The sequence below is a fragment of the Squalius cephalus genome, assembly GCF_949319135.1.
Source record: "Squalius cephalus genome assembly, chromosome: 11".
NCBI lineage: Eukaryota > Metazoa > Chordata > Actinopteri > Cypriniformes > Leuciscidae > Squalius > Squalius cephalus.
The window spans coordinates 39,182,024-39,205,902 of NC_137132.1; the positions used below are offsets into that span (position 1 = coordinate 39,182,024).

The 23,879-nt window shown below is 41.2% G+C and overlaps 1 protein-coding gene across 6 annotated transcripts in view; it reads right to left on the reverse strand.

Annotated features, from left to right (window-relative positions):
* Nucleotides 1–571: 571 nt before the first annotated feature.
* The window catches only part of LOC307166934 (uncharacterized protein), a 63,147-nt gene continuing 39,839 nt past the window's right edge, over nucleotides 572–23,879 (reverse strand). For 2 of the 6 annotated variants that reach the window (XM_079885713.1, XM_079885712.1), the window contains exons 3-8: nucleotides 18,062–18,203; nucleotides 11,562–11,655; nucleotides 11,359–11,453; nucleotides 4,806–4,953; nucleotides 979–1,106; nucleotides 782–894 (exon numbers count right to left, since the gene is read on the reverse strand). In XM_079885713.1, the coding sequence (XP_079741839.1) occupies nucleotides 805–894; nucleotides 979–1,106; nucleotides 4,806–4,953; nucleotides 11,359–11,453; nucleotides 11,562–11,655; nucleotides 18,062–18,064 (558 nt within the window). In that variant the 5' untranslated portion in view covers nucleotides 18,065–18,203 and the 3' untranslated portion in view covers nucleotides 782–804. Of the gene's footprint in view, nucleotides 895–978; nucleotides 1,107–4,805; nucleotides 4,954–11,123; nucleotides 12,237–14,178; nucleotides 14,430–18,061; nucleotides 18,204–23,879 lie in introns of those variants that run through there. The other 4 variants (XM_079885714.1, XR_013822708.1, XR_013822709.1 and 1 more) reach the window with 4 other exon arrangements.

Here is a 23,879-nt window from a genome sequence, read left to right on the forward strand (position 1 = left end):
GATTAGTGCTTCTACTGATCAGGTGGAATCCAGTTCATTGCATATATTCTGATCGGTAGGATCGGACTTTTCCTTAAGCGATCATTTTGCACCATTGACTGTTGAAACAAAGCTTTCATCTACACCAAGAGACTTTTGCACACACTAACATATTTTTCCACTTTGGATGACAAAGAAACATTCATTTATACACAGACTGAGAAGTTATTGACTGTTATATTGTTGGAATTGTTTTCAAATTGTTTCAAATTGAACTATTGTGATATTGTACTTTTCTTTTCTTCTTTAAATTGTTTTAATTTGGGTTCATATTTTCTATGATTTTTTTATATAAAGATATAAAAAACCTAAAGATAAGAAAAGCTTTTATTAAACTAACAGTTAGTAAAACTAAATATCTATAAACCAAAATAGAAACTAAACAACTGAAATATAAGTTGAATATCTAGAAACAAATAGAAAAGGAAGCTTTTTATAAACCTATTTAAATAGCGAGCAGAGCTCAAAGATACCAAAAAGAACAAGGGATTGAAAAGAACAATTATTTCATTTGTTTTTATTTATTTTTCTTCAATTGTTGTTGTGGTTGTATTACATTTGTTTTTTTATTATTAGGCTATTACTTTTGCACAAACAAAATACATTTGAGTCATTTCCCGCTATTATCTGTGTCCTTGTGTGCCTTGATCACTTACCCTCCTGTAACGAACCTAGTCACTGGTCCAATATCAGGTGGCTAGAGTGACCTGTCCCTGTGTCAAGTAACTCTAAATGCTACATACACACAATGACGAAGGCTTGTGATCAGTTGCATTTATCCCCAAGCTGCAGGACATGAGGGAATTGCCTCCGTTGCTGCTCCTCCTCCAAATATCGAATGATGTTTGTTCCGACCTTTAAATAGAATTTTGAAATGGTGAAAGTGCACACATGGATCTGATATTACCCAAAATGTGTTGTCATAAATGATGTACCTACAGGCTGTAAATCAACAAATGCTTGTTTTGCCTCCTGGTAAGAGGGCCGAACCATCTTGCAGCCCGTTTTGTATGGCAATGGAGGAAGGATAGCTGGCAGGGTTTTTAAAGCAACATCTCCAAGAGTGTCTTTACATAAAACAGAAAGAACAATGGATTAATCTTTAAACAAGTGCAAAATATTACAACTTGACATGAAAATACAGACAGAGAATGACAGGTAAACACACAACACAGCTGACACAGGCAAAAACACAACACAGCTGACACAGGCAAAAACACAACACAGCTGACACAGGGAAACACACAACACAGCTGACACAGGGAAACACACAACACAGCTGACACAGGCAAAAACACAACACGGCTGACACAGGTAAACACACAACACAGCTGACACAGGTAAACACACAACACAGCTGACACAGGTAAACACACAACACAGCCGACACAGGTAAACACACAACACAGCCGACACAGGTAAACACACAACACAGCCGACACAGGCAAACACACAACACAGCCGACACAGGTAAACACACAACACAGCCGACACAGGTAAACACACAACACAGCCGACACAGGCAAACACACGACACAGCTGACACAGGTAAACACACAACACAGCCGACACAGGGAAACACACGACACAGCCGACACAGGCAAACACACAACACAGCTGACACAGGCAAACACACGACACAGCCGACACAGGCAAACACACAACACAGCTGACACAGGCAAACACACGACACAGCCGACACAGGCAAACACACAACACAGCTGACACAGGCAAACACACAACACAGCTGACACAGGCAAACACACAACACAGCTGACACAGGCAAACACACAACACAGCTGACACAGGCAAACACACAACACAGCTGACACAGAGAAACACACAACACAGGCAAACACACAACACAGCCGACACAGGTAAACACACAACACAGCCGACACAGGCAAACACACAACACAGCCGACACAGGTAAACACACAACACAGCCGACACAGGCAAACACACAACACAGCTGACACAGGTAAACACACGACACAGCCGACACAGGTAAACACACAACACAGCCGACACAGGCAAACACACAACACAGCCGACACAGGTAAACACACGACACAGCCGACACAGGTAAACACACAACACAGCCGACACAGGTAAACACACAACACAGCCGACACAGGTAAACACACAACACAGCCGACACAGGCAAACACACAACACAGCCGACACAGGTAAACACACAACACAGCCGACACAGGTAAACACACAACACAGCCGACACAGGGAAACACACGACACAGCTGACACAGGGAAACACACAACACAGCTGACACAGGTAAACACACGACACAGCCGACACAGGGAAACACACAACACAGCCGACACAGGCAAACACACAACACAGCCGACACAGGCAAACACACAACACAGCCGACACAGGTAAACACACAACACAGCCGACACAGGGAAACACACGACACAGCCGACACAGGGAAACACACGACACAGCCGACACAGGTAAACACACGACACAGCCGACACAGGTAAACACACAACACAGCCGACACAGGTAAACACACAACACAGCCGACACAGGTAAACACACAACACAGCCGACACAGGCAAACACACAACACAGCCGACACAGGCAAACACACAACACAGCCGACACAGGTAAACACACAACACAGCCGACACAGGTAAACACACAACACAGCCGACACAGGGAAACACACGACACAGCTGACACAGGCAAACACACAACACAGCCGACACAGGTAAACACACGACACAGCTGACACAGGTAAACACACAACACAGCCGACACAGGCAAACACACAACACAGCCGACACAGGGAAACACACAACACAGCCGACACAGGTAAACACACGACACAGCCGACACAGGTAAACACACAACACAGCCGACACAGGCAAACACACAACACAGCCGACACAGGTAAACACACAACACAGCCGACACAGGCAAACACACAACACAGCCGACACAGGCAAACACACAACACAGCCGACACAGGTAAACACACAACACAGCCGACACAGGTAAACACACAACACAGCCGACACAGGGAAACACACGACACAGCTGACACAGGCAAACACACGACACAGCCGACACAGGTAAACACACGACACAGCTGACACAGGTAAACACACAACACAGCCGACACAGGCAAACACACAACACAGCCGACACAGGGAAACACACAACACAGCCGACACAGGTAAACACACGACACAGCCGACACAGGTAAACACACAACACAGCCGACACAGGCAAACACACAACACAGCCGACACAGGTAAACACACGACACAGCCGACACAGGTAAACACACAACACAGCCGACACAGGCAAACACACAACACAGCCGACACAGGGAAACACACAACACAGCCGACACAGGTAAACACACGACACAGCCGACACAGGTAAACACACGACACAGCCGACACAGGTAAACACACAACACAGCCGACACAGGTAAACACACAACACAGCCGACACAGGTAAACACACAACACAGCCGACACAGGCAAACACACAACACAGCCGACACAGGGAAACACACAACACAGCTGACACAGGTAAACACACGACACAGCCGACACAGGTAAACACACGACACAGCCGACACAGGTAAACACACAACACAGCCGACACAGGTAAACACACAACACAGCCGACACAGGTAAACACACAACACAGCCGACACAGGCAAACACACAACACAGCCGACACAGGCAAACACACAACACAGCCGACACAGGTAAACACACAACACAGCCGACACAGGGAAACACACGACACAGCTGACACAGGCAAACACACAACACAGCCGACACAGGTAAACACACGACACAGCCGACACAGGTAAACACACGACACAGCCGACACAGGCAAACACACAACACAGCCGACACAGGGAAACACACAACACAGCTGACACAGGTAAACACACGACACAGCCGACACAGGTAAACACACAACACAGCCGACACAGGTAAACACACAACACAGCCGACACAGGTAAACACACAACACAGCCGACACAGGTAAACACACAACACAGCCGACACAGGCAAACACACAACACAGCCGACACAGGTAAACACACAACACAGCCGACACAGGTAAACACACAACACAGCCGACACAGGGAAACACACGACACAGCTGACACAGGCAAACACACAACACAGCCGACACAGGTAAACACACGACACAGCTGACACAGGGAAACACACAACACAGCCGACACAGGTAAACACACGAAACAGCCGACACAGGTAAACACACGACACAGCTGACACAGGTAAATACACGTGCTAGAAGAGTTTTTGTTTTGTTGTTTTAAAAGACCACGCCGAAAATACACACACACACACAATGCCATCAAGCAGTATCTCTGGTCATAATCAGTCCTTCACTGACCAATCAGCGTTCATTAGCAGAATGCTAGCGTGTTATGGGCAACAACAACTCAACCTGTAAGAAATCGAAAGGACATAAGTACTCGTTCATTCAACTGTCGACCTATAACCCATGTTGAACTTGCAAAACCTACAATCAAATCTGAGATTTCTCAACGGCAATCGGGTGAAAGAGACACATTTAGCCGTCTAGCCCCATAGACTCCCATTCATTTTGCACTCATGGGCGATCGCCCCCAGTGGAGCTCTGGTGGAACTACAACCAAAATTCGCTACAATAGGACTTAATAGGGAGTGGTCAGGCTCTCTGTAGACAGGCTCTGGTACAGAGCTGTTGTGCAGGATTTCCTCACCAGAAGAAATGTTAGTCTGAACAGAAAGAAGATCCAAGGCTCTCTTCTCGGTCTTGCAATATGAAAGGATTCGTTGAGATGCATGTCCCCAAATTTCAAAAAGTTTATCTTTGGCATGTGGGTATAAAATACCAACGTCCTGAGCAATCTAAAAATTAATAAATAAAAAGAAAAGTTAAAATCACACCAACACCTCATATAGTGCAGTAACAATGAAAGTGTGGTACGGTGTACATTTTAGGACATCCTCAGACCTCAGACATATGAAGACAAGGCATCATGCCTCAGACTAAAAGGCTTCAGTCATTGGACAAAACGGCATCGTGCCTCAGACTGAAAAGCTTCAGGTCTCAGGAAAAACAATGTCAGGTGTTAGGTCTCGTACAATTAGTCATCAGACGAAACAGCCTCAGACAAAAAGGCATCAGACATAAAGGCATCAGACAAAAAGGTATCAGACTAAAAGGCATCGGACGAAAAGGACTCAGACTAAAAGGCATCAGACTAAAAGGCATCAGACGAAACGGACTCAGACCAAAAGGCATCAGACATAAAGGCATCGGACTAAACGGACTTCGGACTTTGGAGGTTCGCATTGCCCCGCCCCATGGGACAGCATAGCTCGAAAGAACGCTTTACTTGATACATTTCTGAAGTCTCTAAGGTTGATTAAAAACAAGAAAAGTGACAGATTCTTGAAATATTATGATGATATTTTTGACAATACCACTGATGCATAATGTTTCCTCTGTGTATGTCTTTTATTTATTTATTTATTTTATATATGTGAAGCTTTACATATACTTGATATAATTTAATTCCTGTAGAAGTTATATGTCCTTTATATCCGCTTGTTATCTTATACATATTCAATAAAAGTAAAAGAAAAAAAAAAAAACGCTTTACTTCACTATAGTTTGCCAACATGCAAGCTATGAAATATGTCATCTAACTTTTTAAACGTGCAAATAAAACTCTGAAATGCATGTTCTCTTCTGCATACAGCATAATTAGTGTAACATTTAATTAAAGCATATATATATATATATATATATATATATATATATATATATACATACATATATATTATATGCTTTAATTAAATGTTAAAACATGCACTCGCGAAATGCATGTTCTCTTCAACAGAATTAGTGTATATATACAGTACAGGCCAAAAGTTTGGAAACATTACTATTTTTAATGTTTTTGAAAGAAGTTTCTTTTGCTCATCAAGCCTGCATTTATTTGATCAAAATGTAATATTGTGATATATTATTACAATTTAAAATAATTGGTTTTAAATTTATTATACTTTAAATTATCATTTATTTCTGTGATGCAAAGCTGAATTTTCAGCATTATTACTCCAGTCTTCAGTGTCACATGTGACATCCAGTCAATCACATGATCCTTTAGAAATCATTCTAATATTCTGATTTATTATGAGTGTTGGAAACAGTTCTGCTGCCTAGTATATTTGATGAATAAAAGGTTAAAAAGAACTGATTTTTTTTTTTTTTTTTTACGTTTTATTCATCAAAGTATCCTAAAAAAGTATCACAGGTTATGAAAAAAAATTAAGAAAATAAAAAAAATTAAAAAATTATATACATATAATATATACATAGCATATATATATATATATATATATATATATATATATATATATATGCTATGTATATATTATATGCTTTAATTAAATGTTAAAACAGTGTTAAAATCACTGCTTAAAATCACTGCTTTATTGAAATGTTACACTAATTAAGTTGTTTACAGAAGAGAACATGCATTTCGCAAGTTTTATTTGCACATTTAAAAACTTAGATGCCTTATTTCAACTAGCTAGTTTGTATGTTGGCAAACTATCATGGAGTTAAAGCATTCTTTCGAGCTATGAACCGCGTACATGTGACGTCATATGGGGCGGGGCAATGCGAATTTTCAAACTCCATCTCAGTCCGTTTCGTCTGATGCCTTTATGTCTGATGCCTTTTAGTCTGAGTCCGTTTCGTCTGATGCCTTTTGGTCTGAGTCCGTTTCGTCCGATGCCTTTATGTCTGATGCCTTTTAGTCTGAGTCTGTTTTGTCTGATGCCTTTTAGTCTGAGTCTGTTTCGTCTGATGCCTTTTTGTCTGATACCTTTTTGTCTGATGCCTTTTCGTCCGATGCCTTTTAGTCTGATGCCTTTTCGTCTGATGACTAATTGTACGAGACCTAACACCTGACATTGTTTTTCCTGAGACCTGAAGCTTTTCAGTCTGAGGCACGATGCCGTTTTGTCCAATGACTGAAGCCTTTTAGTCTGAGGCATGATGCCTTGTCTTCATATGTCTGAGGTCTGAGGATGTCCTAAAATGTACACCGTAGTGTGGGCATTTGTTTTTCAATATGAAAAATCAAGTCAAATAAAGTGGGATTCATTTTTTTAGGGCAGGACATAGTGTCTTTTTTTTTTTTTTACAATGTCCAAGCAAACAAATGAATTGTTTAGGTTAGTATTAGTTGTTTATTAAAGGGGAGGTTGACTATGATTTCACTCTTCTAACTTTAGTTAGTGTGTAATGTTGCTGTTTGAGCATTAACAACATCTGCAAAGTTACAACACCCAAAGTTCAAAGCAAAGGGAGATATTTGCTTTTAAAGAAATAGTTTTTTAAGGACTTCAACAAACGGCTGGTAGGAACTACACGACATTCCTCCTGGGTTAGTGACATCACCAAGCCTAAAATTTACATAAACCCCGCCCCCGGGTACACGCATTCCATGTTGAAAAGAGGAAGAGTTGTTGTAGTCGAGCACATTTGTGAGTCAGCTCAAACTGTAGCATCTCACAACAGTTCCTATACGAGCGATTTATAGATTATCATGACAGAATATGCTAATTGAAGATAGTTAACTCTACATCAGCAACATAAATTCATCAACTAACCATTCAAAGACGTCCTGTTGCAAGAATGCAACAGGACGTCTTTGAATGGTTAGTTGATGAATTTAAACACTAAAATGTTTAAATTCATGTATACCTGTTGTCACTTTTTGAGTCTCTCCATCTTTGTCTGACTCCGTTTAAACATAAAAGGCAGAACAGTTTCTGTCATTTTAGTGTGTGTCTGCATGAGGTAATTGGAGCTGCTAACACACTAGCTCTTGAAGCTCCGCCCCCTGTGCCGGGAGCAGCAGCTCATTTGCATTTAAAGGGCCAGGCACAAAACGGTGCGTTTTTGCACACCCTCAAAAAGTGACAACTTTAACATGCTGTATAAAAATATCTGTGGGGTATTTTGAGCTATATGTTTTTCCATATTGATCGATCTCGATTCTTATCACGATATGTAGTTTTTGCAGACGCTGCCAGTGTAAGGGACATCCTGAAGCTTGAAGAAACAAGATATTCACTGAAACTTTAGAATAAAGTTTAATAACATAAAAATTAAACAATATGCCTTTCAATAATGAGCACAAAATATTTTTGTTAAGGTCTTCATGCAGCCAAAGGATTCACATTACACTCCCACATTGTATGAATCTTTCTATTGGTCAAGAGAGCAGCAGGGCCCACAACTGGCAAAAGAAAATTTAGAGCAGCGCTCTTTCGCTCATACAGAGTTTTATATGCTTTCAAACAAGTGCAAACTAGTAAGTTACTGGTCAGTGGTCACTTTTCAATATATTTTACATTTTTTTATTTTGTAAACAACAACTGATTTAAACAACTTAGTTAAAACACAATTATTAAATAATAATAATCTCAAATATTTGTAGAGGCAGCACAGAACCAAACTAAGTAAACATGTGGGTCACAACCTCTGACACATTCAAGTGCTAAACAAAGACAAAATAAATGCAAAAAGTAAACCACTATAATACTATTATCCTGGTTTACCTCCCAGAGATTTTTTGGAGGTATTGAAAAATGCAAAAATAAAAGGTTGTGCACATCATTTGTAATTGCAAACATGAGTCATCTCCCTTTATACAATAATACAAACTTTTACTTATTGAAACATTGTATATAAACTAACAGCTGTGACAACTATCACATCAAATTGCTTTGGCTGGACAGTGAACATCTCAAGTACAAAAAGAGTAAACATGGCCCTGGCACAAATACTACCTGAAAGATTAAGGTAGATCTCTAGAATTGTTTTATAAGTAGAATGAAATCTGAGCCAAAATTGCACAAATATGTAAACATAGTAAACCAAGGGCTGGGCGATATATCACATGACATTTATAGGCACATCTCGTAAGTAAAGCCGGTCCCTTGATTAGTACTAAATCGCCATCACCTGCTTTCAGATGGAGCGGCATTTACAACACAGAGACGTAGTTAACTGACAAGCTGAGCCATATCGCATTAATTATCACGGATCGCCTGTGATAATTAATGCGATATGGCTCAGCTTGTCAGTTGTCTGCCATATCCAAACCACGTCCACACGTGTTACCTTTTTTTTCAACAATGTCTTCGGTCTCGAGTTATGTAGTGATGTCGCCTTCACGTTCGGCATTATTTTCGCTGTCCTCAACTTCAGTTTCCCTCATTTTTTTTATCCTTTTTCCAACTTTTTTCCCTCTCTCTCAGTCTCCTTCTGTTTACTGTAGTAGCCACGCTGCTCGCTGAGAAGTGGGCGTGTCCTACCGGCATACGGCAGCCAGTAGATACTGTTGCGCTTAGTTTTTCATGCGATATCGAATAATATGTCCCAAGCATATTATCGAAATCGCTCAGAATATTATCGCGATCCCGTATCGAGATCGAATTATCGCCCAGCCCTACTTCACACACACACTCTGGGGACATCAGAGATTTATTTTACATCTTGTAAAAAAGGGCAATATACAACCCCTTTAAAATTAATGCAAACCTCATTTTCTTATTATAGATTTAACATTTCTTAACCATTCCAGGGGTGTCCAGAAGCCTTGTATACTCTTGGGTGATCTCTTTTAAATATTTAGACCCGTTCTCTCTTATCCACTGTGCTCTGAAGATAGCTGTTCCTCTCATAAATTCCTCAACTTGACTAACTGGTTACTTATTCTCTCATTGAGCGTGAACCCTCATTTCGGTCTTTTGTCACACACTCCTGCCACACATTGTATTTCTCACGCGGAAAAACTATTTATAATATATTTAATATGCCGCAGCGCCCAAAATTTCTCTGGCCACGCCGCTCTCACTATGGAACCGGCAGGAATCAAGCGCGTCTCCCCTGGAGTTCTTAGTCGAGTCTGCCACTTATCAGCCAATCAAAAAAAAGAAAGGGGCTACAAAATATCCAATCAGAAAATAGCACTATTGTATCTGGGTAAGATTTAACGCAACAACCAATGAAAAAAAAGCATATCCTGGAATTGTTTACGTGATTCTGCTCGAAAGTTTCGTTCACTAATAGAGGACAACACCTGCTCAGAACAAGTAGTCTAGGCCTAGTCATATTTTCGTTATCATACGATGACTGACATATTGTCACATTATAAACCTCTCTCTCTCCAAATAGGCTTAATAATTTTATTAGCACTAAATAAATTAAAGTGTATTGCATAGTCAATGTTATAGGTCACTTTTAAAATCATGTCTTTTATAATTACATCCTGGCCATGGATGCATTAATCATTGCATCTGTCTTTCTCTTTCAAAGATGTCAGGTAAAAAGCAATTAAGCATCCTCTCATTCGCCCTGAGAGGAAAGCCCCCTAAAAAGGACAGGTTAGAGGATGCTGGCCAAGAGAAGGTGGTGAAAATGGTAGGCCCATTAGAGGAGGAGACAGTGCAGGTGGAAGGCAACAAGTCCAAAAAGGCAACAAACACTTACAATAAACAACGCCAGTCATAATATCTCTCTCTCTCTCTCTCTCTCTCTCTCTCTCTCTCTCTCTCTCTCTCTCTCACACACACACACACACGCACATGCGGAATAAATGTCACTCTTGTCTGTCTTCAAAACTTGAGAGCCCTGTATTCTTTTTCGGCCACTCTGTCATTTTGTTATTGTCTGCCTCACTGACTTGTGAATCTGCATGAATCAAACAGCATTAGAATGATTACAGTATTTCTGAATTGCTAAAACACATATTTTGAATGTTTCTCTTGCTTTCTCAAAACCTTAAACACAAATCACCAAACTTAATCTACATTGTCAAAACTTTTGACTTGTCTTGCTATATCAAACAATTGCTTCAGAACTATGTTATCTATACCCAAAACCAAACACTGTTTTCAGATAACACTTACACACATCCAGCTAATGCATAAACACTACAAAGCAGTCATTACACACTACAGAGATAAACACAAAACACTGCACTCAGGGCAGAGCAGGGGGAAAATTATATTTATTATGAAGTACTTGCACACATGTACACACTGCACAAATGTAGTCACAAACAAAATATGCAGCAGATCGATAGCAAGCAATGTCTTGGAATCATTCTGCCTCAGCATCATGCCTCTGGGCATGCTCAGGCCACAGGACCTCATCAACGTCACAGGCAATCCTGTCCCTTGCTAAACAACGGGGAAAGAATCCTTTAGCATGCCGAATCCAACCTTGAATCGCTTCCACTCCAATGTTGTCACATGCTGCATCCATTGACTGAATGAGATTTTCCTGTGCATACGGATTTCTGTCATAGACCTTCCACCTCCATGCAGAAAAAAATTCATGGAGTCAATTTCAATGGGATTAAGGAAGGGCGAGTATGGTGGGAGGCACACATTTATAAAATGTGGGTTATTTTCAAACCACTCACGAATTCTAGGACCACGGTGAAAGTTCACATTGTCCCAGATTACCACATACATGGGATGCTCATCACCTCTCTCTTCACGTCTCAGTAGTGCTTCCTGTAGAGCATACAGAAACGTTATAAGATGGGCAGTGTTGTAAGGCCCTAAAGTCACATGGCGGTGAATAATCCCGTAGCTGCTGATGGCACATATGGTCACGTTGCCACCACGCTGCCCTGGCAACTCTACAATGGCACGTTGACCAATAATGTTGCGGCCTCTCCTTCTCCTCTTGGTGAGATTGAAGCCAGCTTCATCCAAGAAGATGCACTCATGAGGCCCTCAAATTACAAAAAAACACTTTCTCTAACACACATGAACAAAAGTTACTTTTGTTTTTGACAAAGGTCAATGAGCAAGCCAGTTTTCTTTTTTTGCTCAATGACACTTCGAAGTGGCTCCTTCATGCATATTTCTGTGCATTGTTCTGCAAACTGTGATAGTTTCTGGCCTCTATGGAATGTTTCGCGCAAGGTCTTGTAGGCTTCAACGTCACAAGCCTCTCACTCAGCTATCGCTGCAGTGTCCACTATTGTTTTGCGGTCAACGCCACTTTTGTGGCATTTTTTTGGTGATTCCCTGTTCCAAGAACTGCAGGACCTTTTTATATCTTTGAATTGCATGCTCTGGAAGAAACACTGGGAGAGAACAAAGGTGCATGATTGGTAAGTAACTCAAATAAGACTATATTTCACACACACACATACACACACACACACACTAGAGCCCTGCACGGGCCTCAAATCTAGGCCCGAGCCCGGCCCTGGCCCGAGACGCTCAGGCCCTAGCCCGACCCGTGTCCGACAGCTCATCAGAATTATCAGCCCGAGTCCGACCCGAGCCCGTTTTTTTTTTTTCTTCACAGCGGCAGACTGCCATTAAAATATGTTCGTTTTGTTAGTTATGTTTCTTTTCTTTTCATTTCTTTATTAAGCTAATTTAGACAAATGTTGGGAGCATTTAAAAAAAAAATGACGACCAAGCAGCCGAGCCGACAGCGAGTAAAACATGTTTGATCAATTTAGCCTCTCAAATCAACCCTAATACTTTACTTAGCTACAATAAAATCCATAGATGTAAAACACTTCAAGCATATCACACAGACAGTTAGTTTAATGTTTATTTATTAAACCACAGTGAGTAATTTTTTTTTGAAATACTGAGGCAGGCTCAGGCTGCTCGCAACAGCGCTCGCAAACGAAATGAGCAATAGTCAATCTAAACAAATTAAATAAAATAAATAAAAAAACAAACTTGCAGGTTATCTTACCTCAAAAATGCACCACAGAACATGGGCATTCTTTTTTCCAGTAGTTTCCAACAGTTAAACGAAAATAAAGTCCAATCGAACGAAAAACGAAAAACATCAGAAGTTTCCAACAGTTAAACGAAAATAAAGTCCAATCAAACGAAAAGTTAGAATAGTCTCTTACAGAGCATCGTGGAGAAAAAGAATAGCATCCACAGTGGAAGATTTTAACCCAGTCCTCTCTTCTATCACTCGCGATTTTTCTCTTAATATTCTCCATTATTTGCACATGAGGTGAATCGTTGGTTGCGCTGACGGGAAACCACTTGTGTGTGCGCGCGCGTGCGTGCGTGCGACTGTCATGTCAATCATATGTCAGTGTAAATAATTATAAGATTATTAAAGTTATGAGGTTATTAAATGTCTTTCTATGTTTGTTTTTCTATCGTCGACGTCAATTTCTCATATTTTTTTTATTAATATCTAAAAATATAAAAAGATGGATAACTCAAAAAAGGCCCGAGGCCCGGCCCGCATGTGAACTATGACGTGAAAATTGACCCGAAGCCCGGCCCTAGGGGCGTAAAAAAGTCGGGGCCCGTCGGGCTCGGGCTGAAATGCAGGGCTCTAACACACACACACACACACACACATATATATATATATATATATATATATATATATATATATATATATATATATATATATTTATTTATATATTTTTTTTTGTATTTTTTTTTTTGTATTATTATTATTATTATTATTATTTATTTTTTTTATTTTTTTTTTTTTTACTTTTACTTTTTCCTAACAATAAATAATTTTCATGATATGATGAAAGGCTCTCGATAGGATTCAATACAATGCGATACAGTTATCAAAACAGTGTCCCAAATAGTGTGCTTAAACTTATTCACAAATCAAATTTGACATTCAAGAAATTTATTTTAAATATGAAATTACTATACTGAATGCCATTTGACAGCAGAAAGAAGAACTCTTAATAATGTGGAAAACCCAAGTCACATCAGATCAATATCATTTTTAAATATCAATATCATTCAGATAGAGCTCACTGCCACAGGTGGAGCGACCCCCATCGGGTCCTGATCTAATCATTACTGAGTCTGGGATTACATGAACAAAGTTGGTTACACCAAATATTCATTTATGATGTTAATTCAGAAGTGAAAACTATTTATGGCATTGTTTTTGATAATGCACTTACTAGACAGCATTTTACATTAGTATTTAAAACTTTTTCACAGTACTTTAGGACACCATTATATAACATTGATGATGGCATAGTTATTATGACAATGACAACATACCTCTCCTGCTTTTTTTTCTGCTTTCTTTGATTTTTTCTTATGTTTCCTTGATTTGTGGGGTGAAGATGAAACAGATGAATCAGAGGTGGAGTAAGATACTGATTCATTGGAAGAGGATTAAGAGTCAACTTTATTTGACTTTTTTTTTTTTCTCTTTATGCAGGTTGTCTACTTCATCAGAAGAGTCAGGGTTGACAATCATACTTCGCATTTAGAGGAAGCTCCTTGCATCTCATCCTTTGTTGATAATGCTGACAAGAAATACAGAAATAAACGTCTCGGTTACGCATGTAACCTTAGTTCCCTAAAGAACCGTCATCATCGCTATTGGTTCCATACGTGCTTCACGAAGCAATCACGCAGAGGCGTTCCCACAGCGATGACGCAGCGGGAGTACCCTTGAAAAGGAACTATGTTTAATTTTAATTATTTGGCACCATGCACATGTGAGCTACTACTTTGATTAACACAAAATAATGCATTTGGACAAGACTTGTGAGCTTGTAAACTGTTTTACAATTTAAAAATATAACTTAGCATATATAAATGTTTAAAATGCAGCACAGTAAAATAATACGTAACCTTTTTATTTAATTAACAGATGCTTTTATCCAAATAAACTTAAAATTGAAGAAACCTCCAAACCAAAATGATCCTCATGAGAGAATAAAAAAGTGCAAGCAGAGAGCCTATTGAGAGACTGGTTAAAGGTCTAAAGCCCTATTCGGGACTAGTTTTACAAGGGTAGATGGAGTAATGTAATTTTACCACAGGACGTCTGTAGTATTAATGGCCAATTCGCATGGGGTATGATATCTCAGTAAAAGTACTTACCTTAAGCTAAAAGAAGTTTAGTGCATCTAACAAGTGCTTTCGACCTTCTTTCTGATCTGAATGGTATCCAGAGAGTATACCTGAGTTTTGCCACAGACTCGTCCCAGCGCCTAAAATGCAACTGAATGCTTTTTCAAGCGTCTCCATACTTGAAAACCCACAGAAAACTACTTTTAACCCTCTGAGGTCGGCAAACGCGCCCGCGCGTTTTGCTGGATTTTCTTCACATTGTAGAACTATAAACTTAAATTACTCCGTCATTTATGGTCATACCGAAAAAAGAAATATAAAAAAAGAATCTGTGATATTTCTACTTTTGTATGTGTCCACTTACAATCAAATCAAAACATTGTGCTTTTGTAAAATAAAGAAAATAAACAGGGTGTGCGTTCTGCCTCTCTGTCGCAGTGAACTTTTTTTTCTTGAGCACGTCTTTAAACTGAAACAAAACTCAGCGAATACTTGTCACACATTTATGAGCCATATACCTTTATAAACATTTAAGTGTGTACTTTTAAATGATCGGATTCAAACTGAAAAAAAAAAAATTCTCTGTTTAAGTAATTTGTATAAAACCAACAAGATGTCCAGCTTCTCAAACGCTTCCTAATTACTTTTAATTTGAACACGCCCACTCGCGCAAAAGAGATTGACATGCAAATCTCCACATGGAACGCGATCGCGCTCATTACCTCAAAAACAAAACACCAAAACACTTCACAAGTCTCTGCTTTTCGTCGAGTTTGAAAGGCGCACCGTGAGCTTACATTGGATTTAGGCTACCTCAGAAGAAGAAGAATGCGATTTGAAGACAAGAAATATGTAAGGTAAGAAATTCTTACATATTAGTTTGTTATTGTTGCATAAATTTCACATTGCAGTTGAACTGTTGCTAGATATATGGTGAATATTATAATATTTAGACCCGTGTTTACTGTTACTGTGTTTGTGGATATCTGCTCAAACGTATATGTATATGGTAACCATAATGTTTTATATTTGAGCGTGATCGCGTTTGAATGTATCATATTTTGGATCGCGATCGCGTTTGAAAAGCACCAAACGGCTTCATGTTTTTACTTTTATCTCATTTCATATCATCATAACGAATGGAAACATTTGAAGTAACATGATAATCAATATATTTTTCTCTAGCTTAGTTGTTATATTTTGGAAGATTTATAGGCTGCTATGGTTATTGTTATTATTATTTTATGCAGCACTGCCCATAGCCTATGCCTACAAGGCACAACAAACCTGGTGTTCATTATATTATTGTTGGAAACATTTGTGTGTGTGTGTGTGTGTGTGTATTCTGTGAATTTTAAAAAGCAATTTTAACCAGAAAAATCTAAAATGTATTCCCAAAATCGTGCAGGCCTTTCTCTTGATATCAGTATGTTCACTTTTTTTTTTTCAGGGCCCAGATGCCACTGAGTCCTGCTGACTTCAACATTCACACAAGTCTCTGTACATGAACATGGTAAAGTGAAAATCAAACACCTTGGAAATGAATGGTATGTGCAATGTTTTTAGGAATGGCACAAAGGTCTCTGTCTTTGGATCATTGGTTATCTTTGGATTATGTTGTGTTGTAAATAAATCAAACAATCTAAAAGCCATTCTTTTTTAAATCTCCTCATTCTTTGTGCAAGGTTGCTCAGAATGATAGGGGCCTGATAGCTCCTAATAGGGCAGTTAGAGGAGGGTCTTTGTCTTTCTCAGGTGTGAAGAGCTTACATATTAATGAGCTCCCGCATAAAGCTTTGTGGCACAAAACACGTCGTAAAAATTTTAAATGAATATATTGTCTTATCTGAATGAGCAGTCAGGGTGATTTTCACATAGTTTTAGAGCAAATATTCTAGGCTACGTCATACAATTTTCAAAAGTCTTGTGAAGAAATAATCAGGATGGGTTTCATGACCTTATTTCAGTGAGAATTTGTTTTTTTGTATTTTCACAAACCACGCATAAATGTCATTATCTCAAAACTACAAACTTTTACATACATGCTGCTGATATATTATTGTAGCAGAGTTTGTGCTGAATACAGTGTAATCAGACTTTAGCCATGAAAATGTCACAAGTAACAGAAATAAGCACAAATGTCAGAGCATGTCAGAACACCTCCAGGGCCCAGAAAACAGCTCAGACCTCAGAGGGTTAAACAGGAAATGATGGAATATTTACGTACATATTTACAGCTGTTCAATTCGCACGGGATTAGTATCACCTGAGGTCATTTTTCTGGCCCTTTATACAGAAGGTAAAAGTCACCGTAATCTTTACTGACATTGTCCGTAATTATTACTGAGATTGCACATTCAGATGGGACTAAAATTTCTGGTAATAATTTCTTTACCCCACCTCTCCATGTTAAACTAGTCTCGTCCGAATAGGGCTTAAATCTGTCATTGTATATTGAATGCATTTGCAGTCATAGCAGATATTCGCTATGGACCCTTTTCACATTTCCAGGGTTCTCAGAAGCGGAAGTCATCACAGTTGGGTAAACTTCTATAGCAAAAGAAAAGAATCTATGATAGTTTCCACGGCTTTCCAAAGGAGGGAAAACACATAGAGAGATGATTATGCTGTTCAGAAAAGAGAAAGATGTAACTTTTGCAGTCACAGCCGTTGTATTAGAAACACCCTCACAGCAGCGTTGATTAGTTTTTTGTCATTTACTAACAAGGTAATATTACAAAATCTATAGTTATAAATGTGTATTAAATGTTTTAAAAATGAAAATATGAAAAATTTAACTAGACTAGATCTTGATATCTGTGGAGATGAAAAAAGGGTCCAGTCTCAGTTAGCCATGATGATTCCTTTAACTTGTGAACGAAAGGGCCAAAACCACGAGGGTACCCTCTCCATAATGTGACTTATGTGATTGAAATGTCAAGTGAGTCCTCAGAATTATATACACATTTGTATGCACCAAAAAATGTATAAGTAAATCTTTATAATGATTGAATAATTTAAATGAGTGCATATTAAAAATGTACAGTACTTGCTTTTTATTAGACAAAGAGCATTTTACCATTCGTCAGACTGTGCAGGAAATCCCTCTCATCTCTCTAGATCTCTGCATTTGTCCTCAAGGACTTTGATTTTTGATTCCAAAAATATGTTTTCCTTTCCTTCCTTAATTTTCATTAATGACACCTGCTGGGTTGATGCTTCTGTTGAAACAAAACACAAACATTTTATTTGTTATGAGAACAGCCAAAGTTGATTGGATTTATTATTAGATTAATTATAAAATGAAATCAAAATGTCATAAAATGTCATAAAAAATAAAATTTTCCTTGATGTTGTGATATAATAATGAAGTTACAGAGATCAAAATGCTCACTTCCCAAAAAAGAGCATTTAATGTTTTCACCCTGCGAAAACAAGTTTTAAAATGTAGAAATTGATAATCTAATGTGAGGACATTAGACATTAGGACCCAAATCATGGAGGACACACACACACAATCACACACAAAACATATTGAAAGGGCATGGTCTACATACAAAAGTCAGATCTGGAGATTGAGAGGCAACAAGACCGAGAAGCTCTTGAAGGAACACCTGGCTTGTATTGAATGGACTTATTGGATGGGGATGGAGCACAGATCTGGTCCTCTGGGGCATTTGATGAAGGATATTAGAAAGTATTACTGCATTTAAGACATTACATCAGATATTTCAATTCAAAGGTTGTTCAGTAAAGTCGTTTGAGGATATAGGCGGCTGCAGATATGAAAAAAAAAACACCTAACCCTAAAAAAATTCTAACAAAAGGTTTCTCAGCTGTTTTTTGTAGTATCAGGTATAATTTTCAAGATGGGCAGGAAGCCCTTCAAATATCCTAACTCCTTCATTATTTGACCTAGCCAAGTAATCTTGGTGTCTAACCCCATGTTTTCTGGGTCTTTGAATCCATTGGACTTGCCTAAATTGCACTGACATGATTACATACTTTGATTACATACTACATTCTTTGTTTGGGGTGAACCAGAGATGTAAACGATTTAGCCTGTGTCATGTAACTCCTACTCAGTATGTGTTTTTGGACAAATACCCTTTTTTTTGCTAAAACAGACTTGACATTCAATGTAAAAGTTATTGCACACAAAAGTAACTTAAATTGAAGCTGTATAACTTTGATCATAAACAACTCTGAATTAGCCCAAATAGAGGCATGTGTGTGAACCCTCTAAAATTGTCACTCATTCAATTTGAATAAGGGAATACATATGTAATGTGTCCTCTATAGATGTTTTTGAGTATAAAGGTGGCATTATACTAAACCTCAGGTTTAGTAAAATTCAGGTAAACTTTCAGACTTGAACCGCGGTTTCTTCAGCTGCTACGTCCTCGTCTGAAAGAAGTATGGTGGTCTGTGCCCCATATTGTACCTGCGTCGTCTGCATTTTTCCCTTTACAAAGGGAAGTTCAAGATGCTGACATTGAAAACTATCCTGGCACAGATTCGAACAGGGGACTGGTTCGTCACCGTGGACCTGAAGGACGCCTATTTCCACATCCAGGTCATTACATGGCACAGGAAGTTCCTCCGGTTCGCCTTTGGGGGAAAGGCATATCAGTATCGGGTCCTTCCATTTGGTCTAGCTCTGGCTCCGCGGACGTTCTCCAAGTGTATGGATGCAGCTCTAGCCCCCTTGAGGCTCCAGGGCATCCGTGTGCTAAATTATCTAGACGACTGGCTCATTCTGGCTCATTCCAAAGAGTTGGTGTGTCATCACAGGGACGTCCTTCTCCACCTCCTCCGGTCTCTTGGTCTCAGGTTGAATGCTCAGAAGAGTGACTTAACTCCTTCTCAGTAGACCACTTTCCTTGGTGTCTAACTCGATTCTCTCTCGATGCAGGCCAGTCTGGCCCCTGTTCGAGTTTCCAGTCCAGAAACGGTTCCACTGTATTTCTCTCCAGGCTCGGCCATCATGTAGTGGTGGGCATATGTCGCAGGGCTCATGGCAGCAGCCTCTCCTGTGCTGCCCTTGGGTCTCCTTCATATGAGACCATTCCTGTGGTGGATGAAACTCAGGGGCATCTGCCCTTCTTGGTCTGCCTTCAACCTGCTGAGAGTGTTGTGCAGTTGCCTTTGCGCTCTTTGGAAGTGGAAAGACTCCCCCTTTTTACTTCAGGGGGTCAAGATGGGTGTAGTTTGCCGTCGCCAGGTTGTCACGACGGATGCCTCTTTGACTGGTTGGGGTGCGGTCCTTGAGGGCAGACCAGCGTACGGTGTTTGGACGGGCGAGCTTCTCTCATGGCATATAAATTGCCTCGCGCTGCAAGCCGTCTCTCTGGCCATGGATCATTTTCTCCCAGCCCTGATGGGCTGTCATGTCATTGTCAGGACGGACAAGTGGTGTCCCATGTAAACCGCCAGGGAGGCTCGCGGTCGCGTACCCTTCGACAGGCATGCAGACCGCCTCCTCCTTTGTGCTCAAGACAGGTTTCTTTCGCTGAGAGCAGTTCACGTTCCAGGGGACCTGAACGACGCAGCAGACTTTCTGATAGCCCAATTCTGGCCATCCCAGACGTGGTTCTCGGAACTGAGCCCCCTGGTGGAGGGGTCCCCTTGGCAGATTCCTATCAGGAGAGATTTGCTGTCTCAACTCCAGGGCAGGATTTGGCATCTTCGACCCGAGATATGGAGGCTGTGGGTGTGGCCGATAAGAGGCAATCGCTAGCGACAGTGGCGAGACCATTGCAAATGTTCGTGCACCTTCTACTAGATGGCTGTATTTCTCTAAGTGGAAGCTTTATGAGTTTTGGTGTACGGCAGGCTCTTTCTGTGAGTGAGCCTTGTATGGAGTTTGCCCCAGGTCTTGTGAAGGTGTTCTACGGCCTAGACCTGGATATCTCTCCAAAGTTTTGTCCACATCATTCCACTCTCAAGTGGTCGTGCTTCACTCTTTCTGTCCCCCACCTTTTTCCTCTGCTGAGGAGGAGAAACATAATTTGCTTTGCCCTGTTCGGGCTTTAAAGGCATACGTGGACCGCTCTGGCAAGTGGCGCAAGTCGTCTCAGTTGTTTCGTATGCTTTGGGGCTGGCCGCCTCTAAGCACAGGATCTCTCACTGGGTGAGACGTAATTTCCCTGGCTTATGAGGTGCAGAAACTTCCTTCACCTCTGGGTGTTAAAGCTTGCTCTACTAGGAGTACCGCGTCCTCCCAGGCTCTTTTCAATGGAGTTCCTTTAGAGGATATTTGTGTGGCGGCAGGTTGGTCCTCTCTGCACACTTTTATTAGGTTTTATAACTTGGATTAAGATGCGGCCCCTGGTTTCAGGGTTCTTTCTGAATGAACTGGTCGCCTAGGTCCTAGTTGAGTTCCTTGTTGGGCCAGATCTTGCAGCGCTTAGCTTGGCGTGTGTGGTATATCGTTCCCATTGCGTCATCGCTACGCAACGTAGAGTGAACCTATGAAAGAGAACGTTTCGGGGTTACTCGCATAACCCATGTTCTCTGAATAGGGAAGGAGACGCTGCGTTCACTGCCAAGCTCCTCTTGCTGCCGAACGAGCTGCTTCTTTATCGGTGGAAAATCTGAGGAGCAGATGGCGCATTCACTGTATAAGAGTGAGTGACGTAGCGCCGCTGAGGAGGCGCCCGCACCATCAGCCAATGAATTGGCGTGATTCTATACTGGTTCAGACAATCAGCACATGCCTTCACGTGGCAGCCCTGTTTTGACTAATTCTACAGTACCACACATTTCTTATTAATTTATTCTTTAATGGAATCAAAAGAATGGTTATGAACCACAGAAACCACCAACACTAGGCAAAACGATATGAGAAAGGAGAAATATGCAATTACTTAATGGAAATTGTACTTATTTTTCGCATAAATATGCTTGTAACCAATTGCTTTAATATATAATTGTACTTGTATTCACTTATCTATCATGCAAATATACTAATTAGAATATTACTTGGCCCAAACATGTATCAGGCACCACTATTCCTGGTCTAGGAGGAATACAAAGGAGTAATGGTCATTTTAAAGACCTGATGGCCGCCATTTTGAAAATGGGGCCTTTCTTGGAGTCAAACTTTGGTAAACTTTTAGTATGTTTTTAAGTACATCTGACACTACTGTAAACCACTGAGAAACCTTTTGTTAGAATTTTTTTGGGGTCAAGCCATATTTGCAGCTGACTAATATGAAGCTAATAAAAAAATGCAAACAGATACTTGAGTCATAACTTTACTGAAATAATAAAACAATCACTCATTACTAATGTATGGGTTCCCTTTTCCCTTTAGGTTACTTTTCCACTTTCTAAGAAATTCCCTCAGAGTTATGTGGTAATTCTTTATTAATTACAAATGGGTTCCCTATATTTTCACTTTAGAATACTGTTCCAGGTTCTAGGTAATTCCCTCAGAATTATGTAGTAATTATGTATTAATTACTAATGGGCTCCCTATATTTTCACTTTCCCTCAGTAATTTCTAAGTAACTGTCACGCTAATTAAAGAAAACAAAGGGAGGACTCAAATGCAAAGGGAAAAGATGTTTATTACCAAAAGAAACACTAAACACAAAACAAAACCCACGAGGGGGAAAACATAACTTAATGCAAAACAACAACTTCAAAAACGAACATACCAAAAAGGGGTCACAGGAGAACAGGAGACGTGTACAAGACAACGATCCGACACAGACTGCAAACACAAAGGAACTTATAAAGGGGACAAATCAGGCAGGTGATGAGGAACAACAGGTGGGGCAAATGAAACCAATAATGAGATAACAAGGAGGGTGGGGTCAAAACAGTGACAGGAACACAAACACCACATGTGCTACACGAGACAGGACAGGCATGTGACATTACCCCCTCCTTAAGGAGCGGCTACCAGACGGGGACACAGATGTGACGTGAATACTCGCGGCGGCGGCCATCTTGTCCGAAGACACAGGCTCGGCAGACGTGACAGGAACACTCTCGGCGACGGCCATCTTGTCCGAAGACACAGGCTCGGCAGACGTGACGTGAACAGTCTCTGTGGCGGCCATCTTGTCCGAAGACACAGGCTCGGCAGATGTGACGTGAATAGTCTCTTGCTGGGCAGACGTGACGGATCGCTGGGGTGGTGCAGGCAGTGTGAGCAGCTCGGGCGGGGCCAGTAGAGCAAGACGCCTGGGCGGCGCGGGCAGAGCAAGACGCCTGGGCGGCGCGGGCAGAGCAAGACGCCTGGGCGGCGCGGGCAGAGCAAGACGCCTGGGCGGCGCATCAGGGATGGCAGTCACCTCCGGGATGGTCTCAGTGTTAGGAGCCACCGGAACAGGGACCACCGGAACAGGGACCACCGGAACAGGGACCACCGGAACAGTTACGGAGGGAGCCTTTCTCCTCCTCCTCCTGTGTCTTGGAGCCGCCGGACTCGGGACCACCGAAACAGGAACCACCGGAACTGGGACCACTGGCACTGGGACCACCGGCACTGGGACCACCGGCACTGGGACCACCGGCACTGGGTCCACCGGAACTGGGTCCACCGGAACTGGGTCCACCGGAACAGGGACCACCGGAACAGGGACCTCCGGGCTCGGGACCACCGACACTGGGACCACCGACACTGGGACCACCGGAACAATTACGGAGGGAACCTTTCTCCTCCTCCTGTGTTTCGGGACCACCGGAACTGGGACCACCGGAGCTGGGACCACCAGAACTGGGACCACCGGGACAGACATGGAGGGAGTCCTTCTCCTCCCTTTCGGGACCACCGGCTCAGGGTCGAAGAGAGGCCAGAGTGGAGAGTGGTGTTGAAATTTCTCTCGCCCACCTCCTCCACTGCGGCCTCCACGGGTCCCGCGAAATATGACCAACCGGGTCCC